The sequence below is a fragment of the Schistocerca piceifrons genome, chromosome X, assembly GCF_021461385.2.
Source record: "Schistocerca piceifrons isolate TAMUIC-IGC-003096 chromosome X, iqSchPice1.1, whole genome shotgun sequence".
In the NCBI taxonomy this organism is placed as follows: Eukaryota; Metazoa; Arthropoda; class Insecta; order Orthoptera; family Acrididae; genus Schistocerca; species Schistocerca piceifrons.
Window position 1 is genome coordinate 167,883,602 of NC_060149.1, and position 25,054 is coordinate 167,908,655.

General features: G+C 43.0%; 1 protein-coding gene and 1 non-coding gene across 2 annotated transcripts in view; both read left to right on the plus strand.

Annotated features, from left to right (window-relative positions):
• Nucleotides 1-25,054, plus strand: part of LOC124722080 (glutamate [NMDA] receptor subunit 1) — a 350,427-nt gene that overhangs the window by 238,379 nt on the left and 86,994 nt on the right. The window contains exons 9-10 of the mRNA XM_047247275.1: nucleotides 5,952-6,165; nucleotides 10,826-10,951. Of these exons, the coding sequence (XP_047103231.1) occupies nucleotides 5,952-6,165; nucleotides 10,826-10,951 (340 nt within the window). The remainder of the gene's footprint in view (nucleotides 1-5,951; nucleotides 6,166-10,825; nucleotides 10,952-25,054) is intronic.
• Nucleotides 4,263-4,336, plus strand: Trnat-ugu. The gene has a single exon. It is a non-coding gene; the product is annotated as a tRNA-Thr (tRNA).

The following is a 25,054-nucleotide window of genomic DNA, read 5'->3' on the forward strand; positions in this document are numbered from 1 at the left end:
TGGTAATTCTCACTGACAAGTGCACTTTAAGTTGTAAGTCAGATCAACAGTAGTGCCAATGTGTGTTGACTGCCCCGTTATCCTTCCCTCTACGGATAACTACTCCATCATTGCTCACTCTGTAATCGAACTCCCCTCTCTCTCAACTTCCTTTTCCTCCGTCACTTCTGGCATGTTTTCCGCTTGCCTTCTGGCGTGTTTTTCCCTCAGGGGTTTATTGTTCCACAAGCACACAGGCCATTGGACTTTAAATTCTTGAACAGATCATATGAAGTAAAATAATGGTCCATAGAAATAATATAATTCTTTCTATGAAGATGTTGTTGTTGTGGTCTTCAGTCCTGAGACTGGTTTGATGCAGCTCTCCATGCTACTCTATCCTGTCCAAGCTTCTTCATCTCCCAGTACCTACTGCAACCTACATCCTTCTGAATCTGCTTAGTGTATTCATCTCTTGGTCTCCCTCTACGATTTTTACCCTCCACGCTGCCCTCCAGTACTAAATTGGCGATCCCTTGATGCCTCAGAACATGACCTACCAATCGATCCCTTCTTCTAGTCAAGTTGTGCCACAAACTCCTCTTCTCCCCAAATCTATTCAATACCTCCTCATTAGTTATGTGATCTACCAATCTAATCTTCAGCATTCTGCTGTAGCACCACATTTCTAAAGCTTCTATTCTCTTCTTGTCCAAACTATTTATCGTCCATGTTTCACTACACTCCATACAAATACTTTCAGAAACGACTTTCAGACACTTAAATCAATACTCGATGTTAACAAATTTCTCTTCTTCAGAAACGCTTTCCTTGCCATTGCCAGTCTACATTTTATATCCTCTCTACTTCGACCATCATTAGTTATTTTGCTCCCCAAATAGCAAAACTCCTTTACTACTTTAAGTGTCTCATTTCCTAATCTAATTCACTCAGCATCACCCTACTTAATTCGACCACATTCGATTATCCTTGTTTTGCTTTTGTTGATGTTCATCTTATACTCTCCTTTCAAGACACTGTCCATTCCGTTCAACTGCTCTTCCATGAAGGTAACTATTTAAATTTAGTACCACTTTCGATCCGAATCCTGCTATTATAGATGGTGAAACTTTTTCTGTATAAATATCAAAATTCAAGTTGTATGCCGATTTATCACATGATAACAACACTTTGTACACTTTGATATAGGTTTGTCTATCGTGTACTGCCTTGGAAATTAACCTTTGCTTAATCAATAGCGAGATTCTAACGTGGAGTAAAGCAGTCTTGGAATTTTCTGGTGAAATGATACGGCAACGGACGTAGTTTGTATAGTTTTTCATAATTCTGACTGTTTCTGTCAGAAGCCACAGAATTTTCATTGTGGCGCAAGTTACTCAGTAACCAACTAAACCTTTTTACTGGCATTAATTTCGATATACACACATTAAAAACAGTTTTGCATCACCCCGGTTTCATGAAATCCTGAAGATAGACGTTGACTGTGGATATTGTATCACAGACACAGTCTCTTTGACTGTTCGGAAATGTCACTAAACCCACCCAACGATGTAAACAACCATGCATGAGCAGCACCTATTAGACGGAGGGCATCCGACATCCGATCTGTTCCAGCTATTCCACCAGGAGGAGGTACACGGCTCGTGTTGTTTGTAGTTCAATCATGCCGAGACGGTCAATACCGCTGTTCGATCGCGTCCGCATTATTACTTTGTGCCAGGAAGGGCTCTCAAAAAGGGAAGTGTCGAAGCGTCTCGGAGTGCACCAAAGCGATGTTGTTCCGATATGGAGTAGGTACAGAGAGACAGGAACTGTCGATGACATACCTCGCCCGGACCGCCCAAGGGCTACTCCTGCAATGAATGACCGCTACCTACGGATTGTGGCTCGGAGGAATCCTGACAGAAACTCCACCATGTTGAATAATGGTTTTCGTGCAGCCACAGGATGTCGTGTTACGATTCAAACTGTGCGCAATAGGTTGCATGATGCACAACTTCACTCCCGACGTCCATGGCGAGGTCCATCTTTACAACCGCGACACCATGCAGTGCGGTACAGATGGACCCAACAACATGCCGAATGACCCGCTCAGGATAGGCATCACGTTCTCTTCACCAATGAGTGTAGCATATGCCTTCAACGAGACAATCATCAGAGACGTGTTTGGAGGCAACCCGGCCAAGAATTAGACACACTGTCCAGCGAGTGCTGCAAGGGGAGGTTCCCTGCTGTTTTGGGGTGGCGTTATACGGGGCCGACGTACGCCGTAACGCCTGTACGATACGTGAATGTCATCTTCCGACCGATAGTGCAACCATATCGGCAGCGTATTGGTGAGTGAAGCATTCGTCTTCATGGACGACAATTCGAGCCTCCTCGTGCACATCTTGTGAATGACTTCCTTCGGGATAACGCCATCGCTCGACTAGAGTGGCCAGCATGTTCTCCAGACATGAACCCTATCGACAATGCCTGGGATAGATTGAAAAGGGCTGTTTATGGACGACGTGATCCACCAACCACTCTGAGGAATCTACGCCGAATCGCCGTTGAGGAGTGAGACAATCTGGACCAACAGTGACTTTAATGAACTTGTGAATAGCATGCCATGACGAATACAGGCATGCATCAACGCAAGAGGACGTGCTGCTGGGTATTAGAGGTACCGGATAGTACAGCAGTCTGAACCACCATTTCTGAAGGTCTCGCTGTATGGTGGTACAACATGCAAAGTGTGATTTTCATGAGTAATAAAAAGGGCGGAAATGATGTTTATGTTGATCTCTGTTCTAATTTTCTGTACTGCTCCCAGAACTCCCGGAACCGAGGTGATGCAAAACTTTTTTTTTGTGTGTGTGTCTAACTTTCACCAAGATCTGGATCAGTGCATCAGTATTCTCTGTAGCTAGGATTTTTTAGTGATTTCTATGTAAAAATTTATTTCGATAATTTTTTATTTCATGTTCGTTGTTGGAGAAGAAAGATTTGCCTGTCTGTGTTGCATACAAATTCGTTTGAAACACTATATGCTTTATAAGTGGTTCATCAAGAAACTCTCAAAATAAGTTAGCTGGTTTTAGATTCAGTTTGTCCTTTATTTCTGCAACCACACCGCTTTGTTCAATAAATAATGGCACTTGATCAACACTTGTTGCAGGGCTCCAGTTCATCGTGGCTGCTGATGGAACACCGAGTGGTACCGCTTTGTTTTCACTTGTCTCATGACTTTCACTGTTATCCTCAGAATCATCGCTGTTTGACACACGACTATAAACACCACTAGAACTTGTACAATCTGTACGAATGTTGAGTCATTGTCATCATTTTCATCACCGTCAATACTGTTGTCACTATAAGGAACTTCATCAAATAATATTCCGTAATATTCTCCCTCTGTTGTTCTTTTTTGGCGAGGCATACTGGATGGAGAAGAAAATATACTGGATGGGGAAGAAGGGTGGTGGTAAGCGCCCTCAACCACACAGAAATCCGTCTGTTAAGTATAGAAAATTCTATTCGAATACAAAATAACATTACTTGTATATTTATGGAAGGCCAACACAAAAAATTTTACTTACCAAAAACAGTCGTATAAAGAAGAGCTATAGAGAGAAATAGGCGACACTTTCATGAACAACACCAACAATATATACGAAGACAGTAACTTGTTCTCGAAAGAACAGTTACTGTTGATGACCGTGCAGCTTTTCCCTGTTCTAATTTTCTGTACTGCTCCCGGAACTCTCGGAACCGAGGTGATGCAAATTTTTTTTTTTTTTTTTGTGTGTGTCTAACTTTCACCAAGGTCTGGTTCAGTGCATCAGTAGTCTCTGTAGCTAGGATTTTTAGTTCAAATGGTTCAATTGGCTCTGAACGCTATGGGACTCAACATCTATGCTCATCAGTCCCCTAGAACTTAGAACTACTTAAACCTAACTAACCTAAGGACGTCACACAACACCCAGTCATCACCAGGCAGAGAAAGATTTTTTAGTGATTTCTATGTAAAGATTTATTTCGATAATTTTTTTTATTTTATGTTCGTTGTTGGAGAAGAAAGATTTGCCTGTCAAGTGTGTGCGAATGCGCACAGGTTTCCCAAACTCTTACGGGAATCGCCACAGCGTGCGCGAGTAATGAGTGGGTGGGCAAATGTCTATAAGGTACAATACTTATGTAGAATTGTGGACAGTTGGGAATGTGAGTCTCACGGGAGGCGTGCAAGGGATATGTCCCTGCAGTCGCGCTATGCATCTGTGTCCTCGGTGGCTCAGATGGATAGAGCATCTGCCATGTAAGCAGGAGATCCCGGGTTCGAGTCCCGGTCGGGGCACACATATTCAGCTGTCCACATCGAGGTATATCAACAACACCTGTCGGCAGCTGTGGTTGTCAGTTAGTCACCATTTAACACCAACAATGATTGAAAAATCAGCATGTGTCGTAAATAAGCAGCAAAGATACTGCACTGTGATTCGCCTGCCATCTAGTGAAATTTTAGTCGAGAATTAGATTATTAGTTGAGGGAACGGCAGACTGAGAAAAATATGTGGTTATGCACAGTGACCACCGCCCTTTCAAAGCGTCCACATATTTGGTAGGTTACAATGATGCCCGCCCTTCGAAGAGTTGCAGGATAGCCAGTTTCACGATAAGCTCCACGACAAACTGCTTCACACTTGTCTTCATCCCATCACATTCCATCAGTTCTCATCACCATGCTGCATCAACATGATTCTATATGCATACTTTAAGAGTGGATATCTAGCTGTACGTCCTGTATGATTTGTAACTCCCAAAGAGTGCCATTCGATCTTGATGGTGCGCGCCAGTTTTCATTCGGTGTTCGTGGTGCAAGTTATTGGTTTCTTTCGAACATGTCTTGAATACCGGCGATGTCCATTTTGTAAGGTGCACCTCCCGGACATTCATTTTCTGTTGCCCTCCTGAAACACATGATAGTTATTAGCAGCTAATATTTTTCCTGTCATAACTGTTAACACAACACTCACAAATGAACCTTACTGAAGATTGAACTTGTGACCTCGCAACAAGAGGTCCCTTGTTAGTCAGTAAAGAAATACACTACGTCCACAACCAGAACATGTGCATCCACTTTCTGAACTGAGTTAATTTAATTTCCACGTTATTTTCGTAAATTACGAGGGTCAAGTAGCGGGATGATTCCATAATGTAAAGTTCTGACGATCCTCAGCCACAAAAAGTTTTCATGAAACTTTTGTACCTCTTGTGCGAGAGTTATATCAAAGTTCCTATTACAGGCTTTTACAGGCTATTAGATGAAGTTTTAATAAGGAACCAAAGTCCAGAACTGTACCGTTTGAATGTAAAAAACACACACGACGGAGACAATGAGTTGTGACCTGTGTGCTGTAGGAGCAAATGGCACGGGCAGTGTTACGAGTGCTTGTCCTCAGGTTCTCTTCTACGTGACGAAAGACGTCGTCTTCAAAGTCGAGAAACCTAGCGCGTCCCTGAAGCACCACAGCCAACCTCCTAGCTTCGAACGTACCGATTTCTCGCAGCCGTTGTTTGTTGTCAACGGACGAAGGTGTAATATAATGTTATAATTACAACAGGGGCTGCCGAAGACGCCCTCTTCTCAGCTTGTGTGCTCACCGCTAAGTGGAAGATTTGAAACTGAACCGATCTTCAAAAATTTTTTATATTCAAGTGGCACATTTCTAGACGTAGGTCCCTTATAACACTTCATCTATTATGTCCCTCGTACAACCTCTAGAACCCTCTAACAGGAGTTCTGAATCGCCCTCTATGATTAAAGTCAAACCCACAACTAGATAGTCCTATTTTAAACACTTTTAGCGTCATATGAAAGATGATACTGATATAAGATAATAATTACTGGGGTCTGTGCAGCTCACGTTATCGTCGGGTAACAAAAAGAAAGATTTCTGTTTATACTGCAGGAGCAGAATCGAATGAAGCTGAAAGTGAACGATAGCAACATACTGTGGCCAGGAGCGACCCATGCAAAACCAGAAGGCTTCATGATCCCCACTAACCTAAAAGTGCTTACCATAGAGGAGAAGCCTTTTGTGTACGTGCGAGAGCTTGTGCACGAAGGAGACACCTGTACACCCGAAGAAATACCTTGTCCGCATTTCAACTCTACGGAGGAAGGTAAGACTGAACATGCGTCAGCTAATCAAAAACCTACAGTTTCACTAGCAGTCTTGCTGTTTGCTTGTTTTAGGGAAGAGGCGTGTAACAAGGCCACCTCAAGGAGATTAATGCCCAAAAATTTAAATAATTGTAAGAATGAGCTACATTGTGACAGTGCAGATTGTTAATACAATAGCTTTGCGAAAAATACAGAAAATATGGGATTCATCAAGAAAAGAACAGTTTGTAATGCTTCTAAATTACCACTATTTACTTGCTGATTTTGTTCTGATTTCTGTAGTGGTCCACAGTAAAAGCACTAATACATTAAATGAAAAACGTTTCCTTTCCATATACAATACAATTTAATTTTGCAGTAGCATTCGTTACATTGTTCAGTGTTTTTAATAAATTTTGCCTGCATTGTTGGTTCTTAAATTTGCTATAATTCCGATAACAATAAATCAAAAATCTGGAATGGTAAAAGGAAATCGCCTGTAGATAACTGAATCAAAATTCCATCAACCACAGGCTTGTTAAAAACTACAGAGCGTATTAAACTGGTTGAATGCGGCTTCCTGTAGTTTAATTCGTGATGCTTTCTCATTAATATTATGTAATAATCTTTTCCCTGCTGAAACTTTGTAATAATCTGTATCTTTCTGCAAGGCTCTGGCAAGGTTATTTCTTGGTACACTCTACCTTTCTGTTCAAACTTCAACAAATATTTTGTGCTCTAACACACATGGAATTTCTAATTTCATGCACTCTTCAGTCCAATCCTCATCGGCTGCTCCTGCTGATTTTTTCTAAAATCGACTCTGAAAAAATCTCTATTCATATTTAGGGGTTGGAGAAAAATATGGAAAAACAGCGAGAAACACTTGCTTGAACATGAACGCAGACGCTAGCCGAATTAGCAGATTGTGCTGCCGTATTTGAAAATGAACGACACCTATACAACTGCCTCAAGTGGCAGTCGTGGTCAGAACTGCTGTGGCCGCCCACTTCATACATCGTAGCGCCTACTGCGTCGGTATCCCGCTTCACGTCCAGCCAACACGGGATGCCTCCATCACAGGGCGTATATTCACCAGGAAACCCTATGTCGTTTGTGTTGTCAAAACAAATACTTACCGGCGGTCACAACACAACACAACACCAACGGCCGCCACGAACCGCTACCCGTTCACGGAGCCTGCAGAACAGCTTCACCAGAGGTCGCAATTACCCCAAGAACTGCTTTGATACGCCAGGCACGTGATCCCAAATAGTTCCGGCATCCGCCAACGGGCTTTATAAGGCGGCTCACTGCCGGCAAAAGGCAGTTCGGCACACCGCTTGGAAGGATACAGAGCTGCCGTCCTGGCAACCATGGCCAGACGCCTCTTCTAGCAGCCCGATCTGTTGTAGATCGTCTTGGTATAGTCGACGAACCTCTTCACATTGTACAATTGCTCATTGTGTTCGCTCCCCATGAAGAGTCTGGTCTTTCCTATTATTATTGGTTATTTTGTATTTGTGTCGATGCGCGCAGTTGAGGTTGAGTCGTTCGTTCTTTTGGTGATTGTATTATTGTTTCGTTTTGGTAAGTCCAGTACATTGTTTTCGGACTTGCTTTTTCCGCATTTCTATTCTGCTAGCGCAGATACTTCAAGAACAGTGTCCTGGATAGTTGTGAGTGCAAGTCAGTTCAAACGTGGACAAATTGTTGGTGCTCAAAGGCATCATATCGAAGATTTATAGCGCAGACAGGGAAAGCGGAAAAACATCATCCGCTAAGTCACAACGTGGACGAAAGTATGTGTTGAGTGATCGTGACAGGCGGTCATTGAAGAGGACTGTGACAAAAAATAATGGGACGGTAGCTGTAAAAGTCACTTCAGAACTGAATGTCGCTTTCTCGAACCCTTTCAGTTCCGAAAAAACACGAAGGGAGCACCATAAGTGGGGAATTGAAGAGCGTACTGGAATTCAAAAACCATTAATCAGTGATATAAATGCTCATAACAGGAAAACGTGGTGTTGAAGCAATAAAACCTGGACTATGGAGCAATGGAAGAAATTCATTTGATCGGATGAGTCTTGTTTCACATTGTTTCCAACTTCTGGCCGAGTTTACGTCCCAAGAGTGAAACATGGCGGGGGTTCAGTGATGATTTGGGTAGCCATATTGTTGCATTCGATGTGCCCCATGATACTCTGCAAGGTCGCGTTATCCCAAGGATGTAGCAATTTAGGCTCATTAGGTACTTCCCATGGTACAATGTTTGTTCCCCAATGATGGTGCTATGTTCCAAGAAGACAGGGCCTTTGTTCACACAGCTCTTATCATCCAGGACCAGTTTATGAGCACGATCTCTCCAGACCACCACAGGCACCAGATCTCAGTATTACTGGACCTTTGTTGTCTGCTTTGGAGAGAAGGGTGCGTAATCGCTATCCACTTCCACCATCGTTATCTGATCTTGCTATTATTTTGCGATAAGAAAATCATACAGGATCTGTAACCATTCCGATACGACTGGAAGCTGTTTTGAATGTCAATAGTTTTCCTACACTGTGTTAGACATGGTTATGTGTTGTGTTTTTCAGTGGTTCCATATTTTTGTCTAACCCCTGTAGATTCTATCTGAATCAATCGCGGGCCATACTACCCAACCGAGTCTGTAAAGATAAACGTTGAGTAGTCTCAAGGCAAAGTGAGACATTTGTTTAAAATTTTGACAATCTAGTTTACACTTAACTACTTTAGCTTTTCGTGGTACCCGACTCCATAGACTCGGTCAAAAATGTAAACTGAGATAACGAGTTGCAGGAACAAAAGCAAACACGTACAGCCTGGTCCACAACACTGAATACAGCCTATCTTTCGTACGAACAGATCTAATCCACCCTCATAATTGGCACTTCGTGCACAGCACTGTAACGTTCTACCGCCTCCTGTGAGATGCTAGAAATTCTCAGTGGGCTGTACTATCCAACCAGCTGTACCAACAGCCTCTCCCCTATACATCTATTAAAGTAAATGTGTGAGATGACTTACACATTCTTTCAATGTGCGTAAATATTCTGATGAATCGAAACATTATCGCCACCGCCGACCATGAGATTAAATGCCACCTGCTGGCTTTTCTAGTACGTAAAGCGGCAAGAAACGTTTATAAGCAGGGGAGATATCAAGCAGAAATCATTCTAGGGATGATATAGGACGCAAATGGAGAAATCCACAGAAACAAGTGACTTTAATAAAGGGCAGACTGTTAAATCCCGATGCCTGGGAATGAACATTTCAGAAACGATAATAATGGTCAGGTGTTCACTTGCTACTGTCGTGAGCATCTACGAAAAGTGGTTGAAGAGCAATGAAACCACGAGTAGACGGCAAGGTGCTGGACGTCCACTCCCGATCATATAACGTGGAGATTGGAAGGATTCCCACCCTCTCAAGCAGGACAGACATATATCTGTGGCAGCTCTAACGACAGAGTACAATGCTGGTGCTGGTACAGGTATTTCAGAGCACACCGTTCAGTACACATTGTTGAACATGGAGCTCTCCAGTAGTCAACCCCTACATGTTCCCACGCATTATCAATACAGTTGCATCGGGAGTGTACTCATCGAGATAGAACAGCGAATCAAAGGAAACGTGTCAACTTTCTTGTTAGAGCAAGTTGATGATTGTGTCTGGACAAGCCATCATCCACAGACGCAGGACGGTGCGGGCAGTATTATGCCACAGAGTTAATTCACCTGAACTTTAATGGTACCTGTGGTAGTAACTGAATGTACCATGACAGCTGTAGACTACTTGACTATCGCAGATCACCTGCAGCTCTCCATGCTCCATGTCTTTCCTGTCTGTGATGGAATCTTCCAGTAGGATAACTGTCCATGTCTCAAGGCCAGAAGCGTGCTACAGTGTTTTGAGAAACTTGACAGTGGAGTCACGTTGATATCTTGACCGCCAAATTGGTCTGATCTGAAACCGATCGAAAACATCTGGGACATTATAGGGGGGTCAGCTCCTCGCACAAAAGTTATTATTTTTGTTTGTTTTTGTATTAACACTCCGTCTTCAGACCACGAGTGGCCTACCGGGACCATCCGACCGCCTTGTCATCCTCAGTGGAGGATGCGGATAGGAGGGGCGTGGGGTCAGCACACCGCTCTCCCGGCCGTTATGATGGTATTCTTGGCCGAGGCCGCTACTATTCGGTCGAGTAGCTCCTCAATTGGCATCACGAGGCTGAGTGCACTCCGAAAAATGGCAACAGCGCATGGAGGCCTGGATGGTCACCCATCCAAGTGCCCACCACGCCCGACAGCGCTTAACTTAGGTGATCTCACGGGAACCGGTGTATCCACTGCTGCAAGGCCGTTGCACCCCCCACAAACCACCAGCCAATTAATTTCGGATGTTGCGTGACCTGTGCATCGGTATCTAGTGCCATATACCGAGAACTTGTGCAACTTGTGCTACACAGAATCGTTACTGTGTCACATTCCAAAGATGGACCAACACGCTATCAAGCAGGTGGTTGTAATGTTTTCGCTAATCAATGTATTTCAGTACAATGACAAATTTATAGTAAATATTGATTACAGTAGCATGTAAAATCTGTCTTAAGCATTTTGATCAATTCTCTAATATGAAATATTCGTTTTATTTTAGTCTTCTGCTGTAAAGGATTCTGCATGGATCTCTTAAGGGAGCTAGCACGCAACATAAATTTTACATACAATCTGACATTGTCACCAGACGGCCAGTTTGGTAGTTACATCATCAAGAACAGCTCAGGTAATTCATCGACATACTAGAGTAAAAATTTTCTCAATCTTTCATTAATGAAGACGGAAAACAAATTCAGTTCAATTGTTTTTATAATGTTTACTTTAAGCGTATTAGTAGCGTTATATGAATGTGGACTGTAGCATTTATGGCTTTGTTTTGCAATATGTGGAATTTGTCTGTCCCTGTATCCCAGCAGATGTTCACACAACTTTTCCGCTGAGTGGACGTCTGCATCTACAATCACAGCCATACTGTGAAACTACTGTAACGAGCGTGAGAGAGGGTATCCCTCATTAGGATTTCTTCCCATTCCACTCTCAAATGGGGTTTGAGAAGAATAAATTCCCAAATTTCGTTTGGTATTCCATAAAATCGTATTTTCGTTGATTAGCATTGGTATGGTACTGAGTCAAACACTTTTCGGAAATCAAGAAATACTTCATCTGCCGGTCTTCTTCGATGTCTGGATTTCAAATTGTCATTTAAGAATAGCACGAGATGGGTTCTTCATGACCATTGCTATTGGAATCGAGGCTAAATGGCATGGAAAAGGTTATTCTGTTCAAGATACCTCATTCTGTTTGAGCTCAGAACACGTTCTCAGATTCTACAACAGATCGACGTCAGTGATATTGGAATATGGCATGCACAAACCATAACTAGAGGCATTTTGTAGAGCACCTAGACTTAGGCAGATAGTACCAGTTCTGGAACAATAATGAATGCCAGCCCCCTTCCCCCATGATTTCATTGACGACGTAATCGATTAATCCTCAGATTCCACCACCCCTCCCCCATGACATCACACAGTTGTCAGATTTCCCCCACCCTCTATGCCATAGGCCAACTTCTCTCTGTGTAAAATGGGCGCAAATTCAAAATCCGTGGGAAATTCAAAGTTTGGTCCAAAAGGCTGGTTCAAATGGCTCTGAGCACTATGCGACTTAACTTCTGAGGTCATCAGTCGCCTAGAACTAATTACACCTAACTAACCTAAGGATATCACACACATCCATCCCCGAGGCAGGATTCAAACCTGCGACCGTAGCGGTCGCTCGGCTCCAGACTGTAGCACCTAGAACCGAACGGCCACTCCGGCCGGCAAAGTTTGGTGCAAATTTCAAAATGGCTCAATTGTACTAGAGGGTTTTCAACCTACTCCTATTCCGTCACTGGGGAAGTGGGGCTGTTGTACAAAGTACAAATTGGTGAAAAATTTTTAAAAATCCAAGATGGAGTATTCTCATGTTGATGGTAGTAGGTCAATTGTACTAAATATAAAATTTAATATGGCCACTGGCTGACATTACTGTGGAAGTAGGTCACTTGTGCAAAGTATAAAATCCAATGTGGCTGATATGGGATACTGGTAACATCTTTATGAGACCAGAATTCAAGATGCTATGACAAAGGGAAATAACCTGTCTGTTGTCCTAGTTAACATGTTTTCCCCAAGCTATTTCTCACTCAGACTATTTACAGGAATCGTATCACTTATAGAATTTCTGGGTTTTCCCCTCTGATGTCAGCATTTAAACAGTTGTCACCCAAAGTCTTTAAGTTCGGTGTAAAATTCAAAATGGTCAATACATACGTCATACAGCCTGTTACTATGGAAGTAGGGCTGTTCTTCTAAGTATAAAATGCTGGGATATCCAAGATTAGGTGTTGTCATGTTGATGTAAGTAGGTCACTTGAGTTAAATGTAGAATTCAAAATGACCACTAAGGTTTCTCCCCCAGCATCACTCGCCTGATGCAAAGAATGTTTGTCCCCCCCCCCTCCCCACGTCCAACCCTGTCCGTTAGACAAAAGATGCCAGTCTGGGTAGGGCAGGGGAAATTAACCTGTCTTCTGCCCTACCTAATACGTTTTCCCCAAGCTGTTAATCACTCAGACCTGCAAGGCTATTTATAAAAAGCAGATCACTTACAGGATTCCCTCCTACATCGCCTGCAAACTCAACGTTGGCCACCATTACCACTGTGCTGCCATCTGTTTGTCAGTGTACGAGGCAGTGCTGGGCCAATGCCGCCACCACCACTGCCACCGTCACCACCACCACCACCACCACCACCACCACAAGAGACTGGACCCCTGTGTGACACTCCATAGCTATCGTCCAAGTGCTGACAAAACCCTGGAAACTGAATGACACAGAGAGCACGATGTACTATTATAGAGACGCCACTTCTGCCTACAATTTCAGGGCACCTGGCGCCCCATGATACAGTTAGGAATGCAGACAGATGCTAGCCTGTTGTCCACTACGACAGTACATCCCCAGCAGAGCCAGAGCAGTCTACGAGATGACACAGCTTTCAGATGTATTCCAAAGGGTACACAATTTTACACCTAAACATACTCGAATTTTATGACAGGACTGCGTCCTATTGTGGTAGAGGAAGGTGCTGTAACAGTTCTGACATTCCATAATTCGAGCAGCCTACATGACTCTCTGAAAACTGCTATTCAGTTTTCAACTGATACACGTTTGGTGCGAGCTAACTACAGTTACTTGATTGTTTCTCCATACCTATGGCTATATGACAGATTAATGAATTACCTGAATAAATACAATCTTGAAAGCGAATCACAGTTTAGTTTCCAAAGAGGCAAAAATACAGATTCAGCCATAGTAGAATTCACAAAAGTTGTACTTGATGCTCTTGATAAAGATGAATGTGTCACAGGCATATTTTTGGATCCTTCTAAGGCGTTTGATGCAGTCGACCACAAGATTCTATTAAATCAGTTAGAAGCATTAGGAATAAGAGGGGTAGCTAATGACTGGTTTCGATCATACCTAGCAGATAGGGTACAAAGAGTAGAGGTAATACATACTTCAAATACACTCCTGGAAATTGAAATAAGAACACCGTGAATTCATTGTCCCAGGAAGGGGAAACTTTATTGACACATTCCTGGGGTCAGATACATCACATGATCACACTGACAGAACCACAGGCACATAGACACAGGCAACAGAGCATGCACAATGTCGGCACTAGTACAGTGTATATCCACCTTTCGCAGCAATGCAGGCTGCTATTCTCCCATGGAGACGATCGTAGAGATGCTGGATGTAGTCCTGTGGAACGGCTTGCCATGTCATTTCCACCTGGCGCCTCAGTTGGACCAGCGTTCGTGCTGGACGTGCAGACCGCGTGAGACGACGCTTCATCCAGTCCCAAACATGCTCAATGGGGGACAGATCCGGAGATCTTGCTGGCCAGGGTAGTTGACTTACACCTTCTAGAGCACGTTGGGTGGCACGGGATACATGCGGACGTGCATTGTCCTGTTGGAACAGCAAGTTCCCTTGCCGGTCTGGGAATGGTAGAACGATGCGTTCGATGACGGTTTGGATGTACCGTGCACTATTCAGTGTCCCCTCGACGATCACCAGTGGTGTACGGTCAGTGTAGGAGATCGCTCCCCACACCATGATGCCGGGTGTTGGCCCTGTGTGCCTAGGTCGTATGCAGTCCTGATTGTGGCGCTCACCTGCACGGCGCCAAACACGCATACGACCATCATTGGCACCAAGGCAGAAGCGACTCTCATCGCTGAAGACAACACGTCTCCATTCGTCCCTCCATTCACGCCTGTCGCGACACCACTGGAGGCGGGCTGCACGATGTTGGGGCGTGAGCGGAAGACGGCCTAACGGTGTGCGGGACCGTAGCCCAGCTTCATGGAGACGGTTGCGAATGGTCCTCGCCGATACCCCAGGAGCAACAGTGTCCCTAATTTGCTGGGAAGTGGCGGTGCGTTCCCCTACGGCACTGCGTAGGATCCTACGGTCTTGGCGTGCATCCGTGCGTCGCTGCAGTCCGGTCCCTGGTCGACGGGCACGTGCACCTTCCGCCGACCACTGGCGACAACATCGATGTACTGTGGAGACCTCACGCCCCACGTGTTGAGCAATTCGGCGGTACGTCCACCCGGCCTCCCGCATGCCCACTATACGCCCTCGCTCAAAGTCCGTCAACTGCACATACGGTTCACGTCCACGCTGTCGCGGCATGCTACCAGTGTTAAAGACTGCGATGGAGCTCCGTATGCCACGGCAAACTGGCTGACACTGACGGCGGCGGTGCACAAATGCTGCGCAGCTAGCGCCATTCGACGGCCAACACCGCGGTTCCTGGTGTGTCCGCTGTGCCGTGCGTGTGATCATTGCTTGTACAGCCCTCTCGCAGTGTCCGGAGCAAGTATGGTGGGTCTGACACACCGGTGTCAATGTGTTCTTTTTTCCATTTCCAGGAGTGTAGATCTAAACATTTAGTAAGATACTTAACAGAACCAAAATACGTTAGTATAGGGGTTCCCGAAGGTAAAATATTAGGACCAATACTGTTCATGATATACATCAATGACTTCCACAATAGTGTTACTCATGGTGAAAAAATTCTCTTCGCTGATGACAGCAATATTATAGTCACTGAGAAAACAAGAGAACTCCTTGCCGAGAAAGCAAATGAAACTCTCAAGGAAGTTTATGATTGGTCAATAAGGAATAAAGTGACATTGAACATAAAGAAAACTAATGCCATGAATTTCAGTTTGAAGAGGAAAAATGACAATGTCAAACTAAATGTAGATGACACCTCTATAGACTGTGTAACAAATGCAAAATTTCTAGGAATGAGTATTGATTCTCAGTTGAAGTGGTGTGAACACACAAAGGTGCTTGCAAACAGAATGTCATCAGCATGTTGTGCCCTTAGAATCCTGTCATCAATGTGTAACATGCAGTGTCTTTTAGTTACATATTATTCATATGTACACTCAATTCTTAGCTATGGCATTCTTTTTTGGGGAACAAACGCACAAAACACGAACACAATTTTCAAACTCCAGACAGAGCCATAAGAATAGTAACCAAAAATACTAGTCGAGCTCATTGTAAAGATCTGTTCAAAACACTGGGGATTTTAACTGCTCCATGTGAATACATTTACCAGTCAGTTGTACACATCAAAAATAACATTGGTAATTACTGCACAAACAGATCCGTCCATGACCATGCAACAAGAGATAGACTCAATTTACATTTACCAAGGAAAAAATAAACATAAAACTCAGATACCATTTTCTACCAGAGAATATAACTGTACAATAAATTACCAAAAGAGGTTAAACAAATTGCAAAAATACACTTATTTAAAAAGGCAGTTAGAAAGTACTTGTTATGCTATACATTTTATACATTGAAGGATTACGTAGATAAAACAGAGTAGGGGTTTGACAAAAAAATGTTATACAAATAAATAATAATAATGATTATAAAACATCAAACATTCCACATAACACCTTCACTTTATGTTTTTTCCCTTCTTTTCTCCTTTCTACAAATACTTACCCCTAAGCTATGCATAGCACAATACTAACACCTCTTCCTCTTTCTGAGCTCAGCATCTCACTCATTATGGAGGGATGCTGACTCAGTTTTTCAGGATAGCAAATGGGAAGTTGCGGTACAGAAAATAGCCCAGAGATCACCACTGTGTGTGTGTGTGTGTGTGTGTGTGTGTGTGTGTGTGTAGTGAGTGAAGTGTTATGAAACAATGTGTGTATAGTGTGTGCAGTGAATGATAGTGAGATATGAGTAAACAGTGTGGCATTACATTATTTAATAAGTTTTTTGTAAGAAAAGTATTATATACCAGGAGTAAATCTAATGATTGTCTCTAACTAGAAGCCTGTAAATATATGTGTATACGAATTAGCCTATTTTACATTGCTCTAAACTTGTAAATACTTTGACATATCCTATATCCTTGTAAAAAGAGATCTACGGATGAATAAAGCTACTATTACCACTACGACATACTCTAGCGCCATTTGTGGTCTTTGTTGGAGATTGGTTAATCTTTTTTAACAGATGCAGCCTGATTCCGATTCAATGAACCAATGCTTTATTATTGTACTATTCTTAAACTATAACTGCATTTTATTATATGTGGACAGGATGGACAGCATGAGTAAAGACATCGTTGATACACATTTTACATAGGATACCATAATGATTGTGCGTAGTACAAGCCATTGGTAGATTTCGGTGTCTGGAGACATAAGGCATCAATTTATTCACGAAACTCGCGTAAACTGCGTGCGCAGAGCGGTTTCTCAGCAGAATGGACGGTAACCGCGAAGGGATGGGGAATTCTCGTCAGACACTTGTCAGAGTATTGCGAGCAAAGTGAAATCCTTTGTACAGAAATCCAACGACACAGTTTTACACTTAACACACTATTAATATGATTTTAGAACTGCAAGGTTTCTGGACTCTTACTCATCCGAAATGCAACGCTGTTCACATTCCGATGTAGGAAATCTATTCCCATAACACGACATACGTTCACATAACGAAGTTGTCTTCTACAAAGCTCCATACGTTATGGTCGTAAACTTAAAGAGGGCGAGAGTAATACCTTGCACACCAAATAGAACATTAATTCTTCAAACTGTTTGCAGGTTTCTGGAGGTGTATGACAAAATTCACATCCAGGTGTGGTTCAGACATTATGTTATGTTCACATCACATCAGAAAGGGGTAAAATACGCTGCTATAAAAATTTTCGACAAATTACCGGATGCAATTAAATGTCTGACAGACAGCAGTAATAGCTTGAAAATAAATTGAAATTATATCTGCTTGACAACTCCTTCTATCTATACCATAGATGAATTCTTGAATAGGAATAAATAAATCTATAAATATAGTATATGCATTGTGTGCCATTTAAGGGAATGGAGTAAATAATAGAAATATTAATCTTTAACTCTGTATTGTAATATATATATATATATGAAATCTTGTTTCATAAGTGCATTTCCTGTGCACTTGACACGTTCCACATCATAACGGCTACCATACCGTGCGATTGATGAATGGAACACACAACCAACCAACCAACCAACCGACTTCTCTAAAATGATCGTCAGCGAATATTTCAACTTAATTATAGACATCTGGCTTTCGCATATACGAAGGTACAAAATGACGTATGCGTTTTCAGCTACTTTCAGCGTCATTTCAGTTACCCAATTTCAACTACTTTTGAATGTCTTGAGGAATTTCTAAATAATTTCTGTCCAATGCGAATGTGCTTCCCTCAACAACAGCGCTTGTGTAGAGTATGTAGTACCTACAACCCCAGAAAAATTTGAAAGGAGTGCAGTGAGATAATGCTTGTTAATGTTTTTGCAGTTCAGATGATAACACTTCCCACTCCATACGATGTATGCACACAAGATGAAAGTGCAGAACATACAGAGATGTTTATTTAACGCCATCCAACAGCCCTTATATCCATGTGTTAAAGTAAAATCAATAGAGCAATTCTACAGTGGCTCCAGGACACACAGAACTGCAGTCATCCCTCCTATAAACAGAAAGCGATATAGTATTCAGTCGATATTAAGCTATTACTCACATAAATTATAACTGTTTTATGTTGTACATAGGACATCCAATTTCTCCATGAGAGTTCGTATGGTACTGTCATCTGGGGTTTAACATCAGGTGGACCTGTTAACCACTAACCTCAGTATCACTGTAAGGAAGATGAAAATAGGTACTTTAAGGAGAGACCTCATGATAGTAGATCTAGAATATTGTCTTGATTAAGACAGTGGAAGCGGAGACGGATATGTGCTGTTTGTGATTTTGGTCACTCAGTGTTTCTAAGAGCAGTCTGATGACAAGTGTCACAGGTCTGCGACTGAAGATGCATGATAGCACAGGATATCCATTCGGAAGTGTTGCAGAAGATGTGCAGTGAGTTAACTGTGAGACATATGCAGTGCATGTTTCTACAGGATTTCTTAATCATTCCTGATGGATCCAGGTGTGATTCCTTCAACAACATGCTTGTGTTGGCATTCTTTTGCTGATCAAGGTTGCAAGATATACTAGATGTGATGCAGAAGATTCATCGAGAAGTTTGTTACAGCATTTCACAGTAGGGCATTCCCTGCAGTTTGTCTACATTACTGCATCACCTTCCAGCCAATAGCACACACTTAACGCTGCTGAAGTACTGAGACTACCATCTCAGTAAACTATTTATATTCTTCCTCAAACCAAAGTAGACCAATGCAACCCTCATACCTTAAGACACTTATCCTGCTGGAAAACAGAACTCAGTATGTAATAATAGACTACAAATGTCAGACATCTCAGAACACATAACCAACAAACACAGACATCAAGTGGTTCCAAGGGATTTCTGTATCACTTGTGATGAACAGCGGAGTTTGTTGTATTGCTCTACTCTATCATGATTGAGTTTTATATCAATTATAAGGATGTTTTTGCAGTAAAATGTTCTATATCAGTTCTTAAGAGATGTGTGGCCATTGTGGCTCGGTGGGTGGTGTACTTGTACGAGTACAGGGTGCGGCAGTCAAACCTGCATTTATTATTAGTGCGCCGAAGTGTTGGAAGTAGTGAGGGGCGAGTATCCAAGGTCACCACTGCGTTCCCAACACAAAGCATTTCAGTAGCCATGGAGCAGTGGACCAAGCAACAACGGTCGTTTGCAGTGAAAGCGTTCTACCAAAGCGGTAGCTATGTAGCCGCTCAGCGTCTTTTCCAGGCGCATTTTCAAATTAATCGTAATAGGCCAGTGCCTTCAGTTAACTCAATAAGAACTTGGCTCGAAAACTTTGAAAACGTCGGTGAAACAACAAAGAAAAGAGGTGGGACAGCAAAGACAGTGCATGCTCCCGAGAATGTGAAACGTGTAAGAATTGCTGTGGGAAGAAGCCCCTGGAGATCATCGCGTAGACAGAGTGCTGCGCTTGGAATTTCTGACAGGACTGTCAGAAGGATCCTGAGGTTAGACTTGCATCACCACCCATACAAAACCCAAGTGGTTAACGCTTTGAATAATAACGACTTCGTGGTCCGACATCATTTCTGTGAAAGTCTTTAGCAAATGGTTGAAGAAAACGAGGAGCTTGTTCACAACCTCTGGATGAGTGACGAGGCACATTGTCACCTCAATGGATATGTGAACAAACAGAACTTTAGGTACTGGTGTGATCAGAACCCTCACCAACTCCATGAAAAGCCCCTGCACTCAACCAAGGTAGCAGTTTGGTGCCTCATCGGGAATAATAGACACTTTTTTTTTTCAGAACGAAGGAGAGAAATCTGTTGCTGTGAATGCTGAGCGCTATTCAGCAATGTTAAGGACATTCTTCATACCTCAACTTCGTCAATATGCAGCGAATGATGAAACATTATTTCAACAAAATGGAGCAACAAATCACACAGCCTGCGTGAACACTAATGTTCTCAATGAAATTTTTCCCAACCGAGTGATTTACAAGAATGGAGCGATTGCTTGCTTGCCCCCATCCGGTCACCTGACCTTACACAGCTTGTGATTTTTTTCTTATGGGGTTACGTTAAGAGCAAAGTGTAGACCTCATAACGCTGGTGATCTCAAAGCAAGAATCCGGTGCGAGAATGCCGAGATCGAGAAGTACGCCATCCTGCTGATGTTTTTTCCAAACACTGCAAAAATGTTTTGATGTTTCTTAAATCCTTTTTAACGTAGCAGAAGGCTGTATGAATAAAATTTTGATATCTGCATCCGTGTTTATTTTACATTCATTTTAAAAATGCAGGTTTGACTGCTGCAACATGTAGTTGTAGTAGTATTACACTACTGGCCATTAAAATTGGTACACCACGAAGATGACGTGCAACAGACGCGAAATTTAACAGACAGAAAGAAGACGCTGTGATATGCAAATGATTAGCTTTTCAGAGCATTCACACAAGGTTGACGACGGTGGCGACACCTGCAACGTGCTGACATGAGGAAACTTTCCAACCGATTTCTCATACACAAACAGCAGTTGACCGGCGTTGCCTGGTGAAACGTTGTTGTGATGCCTTGCGTAAGGAGGAGAAATGCGTACCATCACGTTTCTGACTTTGATAAAGGTCGAATTGTAGCGATTGCGGTTTATCGTATCGCGACATTGCTGTTCGCGTTGGTCGAGATCCCATCACTGTTAGCAGAATATGGAATCGGTGGGTTCAGGAGGGTAATACGGAACGCCGTGCTGGATCGCAATGGCCTCGTATAACTAGCAGTCAAGATGACAGGCATCTTATCTGCATGGCTGTAACGGATCGTGCAGCCACGTCTCGATCCCTGAGTCAACAAATGGGGACGTTTGCAAGACAACAACCATCTGCACGAACAGTACTGTCATGTACGGGCCTTTCTGGATACAGAAAATGTTCGACTGCTGCCCTGGCCAGCACATTCTCCAGATCTCTCACCAACTGAAAACGTGTGTCAATGGTGGCCGAGCAACTGGCTCGTCACAACACGCCATTCACTACTCTTTATGAACTGTGGTATCGTGTTGAAGGTGCATGGACAGCTGTACCTGTACACGCCATCCAAGCTCTGTTTGACTCAATGCCCTGGCGTATCAAGGGCGTTATTACGGCCAGAGGTGGTTGTTCTGGGCACTGATTTCTCAGGATCTATGCACCCAAATTGCGTGAAAATGTAATCACATGTCAGTTCTAGTATAATATATTTGTCCAATGAATACCCGTTTATCATCTGCATTTCTTCTTGGTGTAGCAATTTTAATGGCCAGTAGTGTAACTATAACAGCCCAGTACATACGCCCTCAAATCAAAGTCGAACAATCCAGCCCTTATACCATAGACACTAGTCATATAACACAGTCAGTTATAAGGGTGTTTGTGCAAGAAAATGCGCTATATTAGTTCTTAAAAGACGTGTGCTCTTTGTAGCCCAGTTGGTTGAGTACTAGTGGCTGTAGTAGTGCTTGTACATTTATTTCATAGATTCAGACAGGGAGTCCAGTGGCAAGGTCAGTAAGCTAGATTCATAATATAAATTTAAATAGGTTTTTAGAGGGATGTAGTAGATTCATACTGTAGATTCTCAACTAGCTGTACCACAGCGACAACACAGTCTTTTGATAGGTGACAGTATTATTTTTACCTAACACTCATTTTCGCTGTAGGCATGCCTTGGTGTGAGGGAAATGTGATTGCAACACTGACAAATCGTTGAACTCTATCCATCCTTTCTATAAACAGAATACGACGTAATTTGCAGGTCAGCACTGCATTTTTAAATGTTTTTCACATACATTGTAAATGTTCTACGTTATAAATGGGCCTCCTAACAGTTCCAGCAGATTTCTAACCACCTGTCACCCCCAGCATCCAGGCTTACTAGCCATCAAGAATATACTGCAGCAGTAAACAGAACTGTTTCCAGACATGGTCAATGAAACACACAGTTGTTTCCAGGCTTACCATTATCTTAAGCATCTATGCCACAAGCATCGCATAGTGCATCAAAGAATGTGGTGTTAGTCTCTGCAATGCTAAATGAATTGTTACAGGATTCTAATCAGATCGAGATTTCAATGTAATGTTAATTAATAAACACTGATGCCACCATCATGATGCTGTAAACAGAACCTGGATTCATCCGAAAAAATGACGTTTTGCCATTCTTGCACCCAGGGTCGTCGTTGAGTACACCATCGTACGCGCTCCTGTCTGTGATGCAGCGTCAAAGGTAACCGCAGCCATGCTCTCCGAGCTGATAGTCCATGCTGATGCAAACGTCGTCGAACTGTTCGTGCAGATGGTTGTTGTCTTGCAAAGGTCCCCATCTGTTGACTCAGGGATCGAGACATGGCTGCACGATCTGTTACATCCATGCGGATAAGATCCATGTCATCTCGACTGCTATTGATACGAGGCCTTTGGGATCCAGCACGGCTTTCCGTACTACCCTCCTGAACCCACCGATTCCATATTCTGCTAACAGTCATTGGATATCGACCAACGCGAGCAGCAATGTCGCGATACGGTAAGCCGCAATCGCGATAGGCTACAATCCGACCTTTATCAAAGTCGGAAACGTGATGGTACGCATTTCTCCTCCTTACACGAGGCATCACAACAACGGTTCACCAGGCAACGCCGGTCAACTGCTGTTTGTGTATGAGAAATCGGTTGGAAACTTTCCTCGTGTCAGCACGTTGTAGGTGTCGCCACCGGCGCCAACCTTGTGTAAATGTTCTGAAAAGCTGATCATTTGCATACCACAGTATCTTCTTCCTGTTGGTTAAATTTCGCGTCTGTAGCACGTCATCTTCGTGGTGTAGCAATTTTAATGGCCAGTAGTGTATATTGCAGCTACTCATGGAGATTCAGTGTGGGCTATAACTATTGTACAGCAGCGAAACGTGGTAGACATGCTGCAGTAACGAGAAACCGATTTATGTAGGAAAAAATTAGTTCCAGTTTTGGCCATCAGCTATATATCTGGCGTTGTACACTGTTTGTAGTGAAAGTCCTTTATGTGAATGGCAGCAGTTACAAAATCGTTCAACTGGCTCTGAGCACTATGGGACTCAACTTCTGAGGTCATTACTCCCCTAGAACTCAGAACTAGTTAAACCTAACTAACCTAAGGACATCACACACATCCATGCCCGAGGCAGGATTCGAACCTGCGACCGTATCGGTCTCGCGGTTCCAGACTGCAGCGCCTAGAACCGCACGGCCACTTCGGCCGGCTGGCAGCAGTTACAGTGATACATTGAGTGATTATCGCCGCCGACGCGAGCCACGCGGTTCTAGGCGCTGCAGTCCGGAATCGCGCGACTGCTACGGTCGCAGGTTCGAATCCTGCCTCGGGCATGGATGTGTGTGATGTCCTTAGGTTAGTTAGGCTTACGTAGTTCTAAGTTCTAGGGGACTGATGACCTCAGATGTTAAGTCCCATAGTACTCAGAGCCATTTGAACCATTTTTTGATTATCGCCGACTGACAGGTCTGAGCAGAGGCTTAGTGTCATTAAATGGTATAAAGAAGATTATAATAAAATTCAAAAACACAAGTGAGCTTGGTGTTGTACCTGGAGGAGGAAGGCATCCTATCCCGATGTAGGCTATTGGCGAGATTGGTTTTGCTGTCATTGACCTTGTAGCACATGCCCCATGTAGTGGTAGTACTCATGCAGTGTCACAAGAATTGTCCATCCCATGGTCAACGATACACAAAGTTTTGCAGCCTATTTTACACTGGTACCCATACAAGATCCTGATGGTGCAGCAACCCACATCCTATTCCTAATCCATTACACATGGAAACATTGCTATAGCTCTTTCTTGCATTCAGAGCACCCGATTTGCACTTGGTTTCCAAAATTGTAACTAACATTTTCCAGTACAAATCGGTTCCACATAAATGCATTAGAATGTCTACCAAGTTTTGCTGCCATACGATAATTTCAGAACACACTGGACCTCTTTGAACAGGTACGCTATAATTACAATCACGAGGTAGTTTACTGTGATAGTCATGGTACTTCTGCTACGATAGGTTTGTGCTATTGGCTGGAGAGTGATGCAGTTATGTACAGACATGGCAGGGAATGCCTGACTGTGGAACATTGTATAAAACTTCTAGAAGGGTCTTCTCTGCCATATCCCGTATACGTCCCAGCCTTGACCAGCAAAAGAATGCCAGCACAAGTGTCATGTTGAAGGAATAAATGATTAAGAAATCCTGTGGAAATATGTGCTGCATATGTCTGAAAGTTAACTCACTACGCATCTTTTGCGACATTTTTGAATCGTGTCCTGTGCTACCATGTATCTCTGACTGCAATTCTGTAGCACTTATCATCAAACTTTGATCTTAGAAACTTTGGGTGCCCAAAATCACAAACAGTACATCTCCATCTCAGTGCTTCCACTGTCCTGTGCTAGACAGTTCTATAGATCTGCTATCACAATGTCTATTCTTAAAGATCTACGTTCATCTTCTTACAATGACATTGAGCTCATTGGTTCACAGGTCCACCTGATGTTAAACCCCAGATGACAATAGCATACGAACTCCCACTGGAGAAATTGGATGTCCTATGTACAAAGTAAACAGTTATAATTTATGTGATTAGTCGCTTAACCCCGACTGAATACTATATCTTACTGACTTAGTTCCTGTCGTTCCCTTTGAACACAGGGCCGTGACGAAATTCCTCCACCGCGCACGATTTGTAGCAA